This window comes from Oncorhynchus kisutch, unplaced genomic scaffold, assembly GCF_002021735.2.
Source record: "Oncorhynchus kisutch isolate 150728-3 unplaced genomic scaffold, Okis_V2 scaffold2051, whole genome shotgun sequence".
NCBI lineage: Eukaryota > Metazoa > Chordata > Actinopteri > Salmoniformes > Salmonidae > Oncorhynchus > Oncorhynchus kisutch.
Window position 1 is genome coordinate 14,992 of NW_022263996.1, and position 6,620 is coordinate 21,611.

Below are 6,620 nucleotides of genomic sequence, written 5' to 3' on the forward strand. Positions count from 1 at the left end.
GCATTACACACTCCAACGGATATTCCAACCCTGAGGCCTGCTCTGCACTTGCTGATCAAAACCCGTTTTTTTTGCTGCCTAACCAATGCTGTGCTGTGTAGGCCTACAGTGGCAGTTCAGGAGGAGAGTCAAAGAATTCCTCAGAAAATAATTTTTGATTAAGGCCTTGTCCAAAAAAATGCAACATCTTGCGCGTAGACTAGGCTATAGCCTATGTTCTGTTCAGTTTGAGAAGGAGAGCATTTGAGGTCAGTGGCGATTTCAGCATGTAAATCTTGGTGGGGAAAAAATGTATATGCATGCCAGCAAAGTAACTACACCACACCACACCACACTAAACAATACATGTATTGCACTTTAACGGTGCCCAAACTGTTAGGGCCTACATAAAGCTGTTCCAACAGCAGTCCCAACACCTTACTACTGCTATACCTGGCAGCAATACAGTTCATTCAGCCTCAATTACTGCCTTTAAAAAAACACATATTTGATATGGCTGATTTGCCATATCAGTTGTTTCTACTGACAATTGAAAAGTACAAATTATGGCATAAGGGTACGATGAGCAGACAAGAGGCAATCCGTAATTTCGATTAAGACATTAATGTGAGAGGTATGACGAACGTAGTCAATATAACTATTTGTTCAGCACTTTTGAAATGTACAGCGACAGAATTCAGATCATGGGCTTTTCAAGTGCCTTTTACTAAGAAGTTGCTTCCGTCTGGCCACTCTACCATAAAGGCTTGATTGATGGAGTGCTGCAGAGATGGTTGTCCTTCTGGAAGGTTCTCCTATCTATACAGAGGAACTAACCGCCTTAAAATTGATTTTTTTGTTGTTGTCAATATTCTGAACAAATATTGTAATCACTGTTCTGCAACATATGCTTCAACAATTAATGTATTTGCTGTGCTAGACCTAAGGGATAATGTTAGCTTTATAATTGTTATTTCATGTTCAAAATCTAGAAAACCATGCCAGATTGCTAGCTAAATTAGCCCTGGAGCATTTAATATGGCAATAAAACAAAACAAAAATGTTTGGAGATGTGTATTACACATTTATGAATAATCTAATGTTAGCATTAAATAATCAAGGACTTTAAACACTTGTTGGACAATAATTGTACAAATGAAATGCCTTTTATGGTGTCTGACAGAGTTGACCATATCCACTTAGTTGCATTTAATGAAAAAATATGAGGTTGTTCCTTTACATGGTGTTAATAGCTGATACTTTGGTGTGTCAAAATATAATCTTCACATTTAGATAAAATTAAGACAAATATTTGTAGTAAAAAGTTGATTGTCCCATCTTTTAAGAATCCCTGCGCTCTAAAACAGCAAACATTCTCTCTGCCCCATGGCAAAAAATCCATAGCTTGTAGCTACACTAAATATGATATAACCAAAGATTGTTGTTATCCAGCATTTCTGGACATTACAGGTAAGCCTAATCAAAACACTGCAATAGACTCTACAACTAACCTGGAATTGGAAGTACTCTACCAGTTATCCTAAACATGTCAATTTCCAGTTGCAAGTGGTTCTAGAAATACCAGAGAAATGCAGATAGATAGTAAATAAAAAGGTATTTCTGAGTTTTCTCTGGTGTTTGTGCATTTGCCTGTTGCCTTTTCTTTGTAAACTTGCCTGTTTCCTTTTCTTTGCAGGTTTTGCCTTACACAATCTAGTGCAGGACTACTCAATTTACCCTACGAGGTCGGGGACATCTCCCTAAAAACGGGGACATTTCCCGGGGACAGGCCACCAACAACGGGGACAGGCCACAAAAAACGGGGACGTCTGGTCACCCTATTTTAGTGAGCTTACTAGCGCTTCGCCTGTCTACCGGAAGCTGTTGCTTTGCAACCTCTTGCCAGCTTGTTAGCATAACAAATGACTAGCTAGACATCATACGATTTCCGATGTGTTGGTAAATTCAATCTGGAGTGCCAGAGTACGCTCTGGGTGTTCGTAAATTCAGAGCGTTGTCAGATTGTCCGTTTGTAAATTCAAAGCGTTTTGCATTCGGAGCGTTCAGAGCCCACACTGGACGCTCTGGCCTAAGAGTAGGGTTGATCCGAGCGTTTTGACCTCACAACGGCAATTAAGCACCCAAGCTAACTGGCTATCTTTGGCTAGCTTGCTAGCTACTTCCAGACACAAATGAGAGAACACCTCACTCTGACCATTTTACTCGCCCTAGCATAGCTGGTTATGCTGTTTTCCTGTTATCCAGAGCATTGGTGACTGTAACTGTTTTTCTGGCAACAATTTAATTATGCTTTTTTTGCAGATGTTTACTGATACCGGTTATATTCAACGGGTGTTACGGTTGTAAAATTAATCAATTAATCTGTTCTTTGGCACACTCAGATGAGAGTGCTCTGAAATCGGAGTCGATAGCCAGAGTGAATTAACAATGTTCATTGAGAACGCACAATGACTATACCGCTTAGCTAAGCCTGATGTATTAATAGCCAACTAAATTTGTGTTTGGTAGCTAGCTAACATAATGGTACATACTGCTGCAATGATATGCTACGCGTTTCGTAAGGATAGCGTAGCAAATAAATTGTAACGTAACTTATTTGAAAATCATTACATCGCTAAAAATTTGTCATAATTAGTTATAGCACTGAAATTGTATCCGCTCTCGTCTCACTTCGGCACCATATTTTCTGCCATTTTCTTAAAATGTTATGAGGCCACGCCTGTTTTCTGAAGTATTGCATTATGGGCCCTGAAAGCACAGAAATAATGTCTACTGCTTGAAAACTTCGTATTTTGGCTAATCTGGCATACTAACTATATCCATACTATGACCAGTAAACATACTATATACTCCACTTACATCACAAGTAGTATGGTTAGATGTATGTAGCTACTGATTTTGTGTAGTTATTTCTAGGCTATTGTAATCAACTTTGATATACCATTTGACAACAACAATATGTCATTTGAAACCGAAAGGTCTATCATCAAATACCATTTCTACAAAAGCCAGCCTTTCTTTCTCTGTCCACTACTGTATTCCCATATGTGATAAACCCTAAGTTTTTCTTTTGACTGCATTCTGGAAAAGGTCAATAATTAAGCTTCATGTGTTACTGAAACATGTGCTCTTAGAGAATGAAACAGAAGTTTACAGACCTATGTCTCAAATATCAATTCCTTATATATCCTAAATCAAATATAGACAAAGACTATTTCTCAATTAGCCTAACATTAGAATGGATTTTCCAAGTCTTCCAATTGTATTCTAAGGATATAACAAACACACACATTTTTCAACAATAACCGCTGTTGTTAGACCTGCACTGTAGCATTGCTTTTGGCTGATACTACTGCTTCAGATGTGGATGCATGTGGCATTCCGGAAACTTTGAGAAAAATATGTTTAGTTGTGTGTGTTGTTCACACGCGTACCTGCCCTCTCATTGGCTAGAATGGTCCCACCTGATCTCGCCTGTCTTCATTCGTTGAGCACATCTATTTCCATTGTTAGAGTGGTCACTCGGCTCTCTTGTCAATATAAAAAGTAATCTTTGCTTCTGGTCATGTGTATGAGTGGGCTGGTCTTTAAATGACCCGCCTAGTTCCTGTTGAAATTCTAAAGGTGTTTGGCTACGCTCTGTGAGGGTGGATTTCACTGACGCATTCCGTTTGGAACAATAAATAGAGCGAACAAGGCTCCTTCCAGTTCACAAGTCTGCGAAGACGCATGAAGAAGTTCTTGCTTCAACAGTGATTGAACGGAACTCCTCTGCCTTCGTCCCGCATCATAGAACATTCCTGGTTGTCGACATAGCACTTACTTGAACTGTAATAGCAAAATAGTCAACGAAACTCTATTTTTGTACCTTTATTTAGATATTAAAGAAAATCTGCCGAAATGGAGTCTCCGATCCGCCAGAACTATCACCACGATTGCGAAGCTGCTATCAACCGGATGATTAACTTGGAGATGTTTGCCTCCTACACCTACACTTCAATGGTAAGGAGTTTACCAAGATTACCGTTTTGTTTTACCTGTATTATTCCTGGGCCTAAATGCCTCTTTTTCACCTTTTTATTCTGTTGGCCTAGATAATTAATAGCCAAGAAATTCCGTGAAGTGGATATTCTTTTTTTTTTTTCAAATGCAGCCGGCAATCTATCTTTGACAGAGTGCGTAACAACTCCTTGACAGTTTAATTGGCAGGTTACAAAGTAGACTACAGATGCCTTTGTCATCAAGTTTAGTTGCCACAACAAGAACATAATGCTCTGTCACGTTTGTCATTTTTTTTTCTTCTAACCATACTGTTTTGTTTATCCACCCAGGCTTTCTATTTTTCCCGTGACGATGTTGCTCTGTCTGGCTTCGCGCATTTCTTCAAGGAGAACAGCGACGAGGAGCGGGAGCACGCCGACAAGTTACTCTCCTTCCAGAACAAGCGAGGTGGACGCATTTTACTCCAGGACATCAAGGTGAGCACCTGAGCGTCGAAAAACACATTTAGATTGTAGACTGAAATAAATGTCTTTACCACTTGTACACACTCTCCTCCATGGAGTATGTTGATCTAGATAACCTGGAGTCCTGAACATACTGCCTCTAACCACTGAACTGAAAGTGTAAGGGGTGTAACTAAACTTAATCCTCACCTTAACATCTGCTAGTGGTCATTAACATTTCTGTGTTCACTCTGTCCTGTGTAGAAGCCAGAACGTGATGAGTGGGGCAATGGGCTGGAGGCCATGCAGTGTGCTCTGCAGCTGGAGAAGAATGTGAACCAGGCCCTGCTGGACCTGCACAAGATTGCCTCTGACAAGGGTGACCCCCATGTAAGTTATGGTGGAAACACATGTATTTGTTGTAGCTCTACTAATTAATGACATGATTGTGACCTGCTTCACATGCACACAATAGTCCACAGATGCACACTATGCCGTTAATGCAAAAGTTTGCAAAAAGTGCAGCAGGTTGTCTAGTGGTTAGAGCTTTGGGCCGGTAACAGAGGTTGCTGGTTTGAATCCCGGTGCTGAGAAGGTAAAAATATGTTCCGCCCTTGAACAAGGCAGTTAACCCACTGTTCCACATTAGGATGCCAATGTCAATAAGTATTTGTTCTTAACTGACTTGCCTAGTTAAATAATAAACTGCAGACACCTCATTATCTTCCCTTAGTCCATTACCACCAGGCTCTTGTGTGTTACTGTATCTACAATGGGCTGTAGTCATTCTCTTGTCTGACCTGTGTTTTCGCTCTTTAGCTGTGCAACTTCTTGGAGACCCATTACCTGAATGAGCAGGTGGAGGCCATTAAGAAGCTGGGTGACTACATCACCAACCTCACCAAGATGGATGCTGTCAAAAACAAGATGGCAGAGTACCTGTTTGACAAGCACACCCTGGGAGGCCAGAGCTAAACTACTTTCATCCCCAGGCTACGGCCTCCAGCCTCAGACCAGGACTCCTGGCTACTCTGATAGATCCTACTGGCTTTGCATTTATAGGGAGGGGAGAGTGTTAAACTGGTGTCTTGAGATGTTTCTGTTGACAACACTACTTGTATTTGAGGCAAGGCTTCTTGTAAAACAATTAAAAAATATTACTAAAGGTTTTAAGTGTTGACCTGTAGTAATGGATGTTGTATCAGTCTTCAGGTTCTTTGCGCTCTCTTACTGATCATCTTCATACCAGTGATAAATAGTGTTAATTGTAGACCTACTAGTGGCTGAGGGTCACAACAATAGGAGAAGTTTAACATGAGGTTTATGAAGGATTTTACCTCTGACCACAGAGGGTGTCCTTCACTGTATCTTATAATAGTGCCATGTCAATAAAGCGACCAACTGTCAACACACGCTCCATAGGGTTGAAATGTTAACTACAGTGTATGTGTACCTTTACTCTGTGCATCACAAGTTTAGACAGCCTAGAGGTCAATCAAACCTGTCAACCAGCTGTGATGGGAAGTTCAGCTTTTACTGACACCTACTAAATATGTATTCATTGTGTTTCAGTTGATAATGCCCAATATTTCCCCTACAGCAAATTATGAACTGTGTGCTCCAAATAGTAATGAGTCTTCAAGCCTCTCGTTCACTCTAAGGGACTAATTGGAGCTGTCATATGGTTGCAGCGCTACTGGTAATTTACTGAAGAATCATTTTGGTAATTGACAGGCAAGCTCAACTTGAACTGGAAAAAATGTTGATAGACATTGTTAATGTGTCCATATGGTACATGAGTTCCTATTGGATAGGCCACCTGGTTAAAGGGGAAAATGGCCTAATCAGCAATTGCATTTTTAATAACTGCTGCTATATACTTTCCACAACTGCCACCAACATTTAAAACCAAGAAGTATTGAGTATCTATCGCAACAGCTAATGGGGATCCTAATAAAATACCAATTACCAAATTGGGGTGATTTGGGCTGCAGAATGAAGGAAAAGCAGCCAACAAGTGCTCAGCATATGTGGGAACGAAAAGCATTCCCGATGAAGCTGGTTGAGAGAATGCCAAGAGTGTGCAAAGTTGTCATCAAGGCAAAGCGTGGCTACTTTGCAGAATCTAAAATTGTAAATATATTTGTGTTTCACACAATTTTGGTTCATGATTCC

At 40.3% G+C, this 6,620-nt stretch overlaps 1 protein-coding gene across 1 annotated transcript; it reads left to right on the forward strand.

Annotated features, from left to right (window-relative positions):
• Positions 1-3,617: 3,617 nt before the first annotated feature.
• Positions 3,618-5,857, forward strand: LOC116352967 (ferritin, middle subunit-like). The gene is made up of 4 exons (XM_031819330.1): positions 3,618-4,002; positions 4,332-4,478; positions 4,710-4,835; positions 5,265-5,857. Exons 1-4 carry the CDS (start codon positions 3,901-3,903, stop codon positions 5,418-5,420), a joined length of 531 nt encoding a protein of 176 aa, XP_031675190.1. The 5' UTR covers positions 3,618-3,900; the 3' UTR covers positions 5,421-5,857.
• The last annotated feature ends 763 nt before the right edge of the window (positions 5,858-6,620 follow it).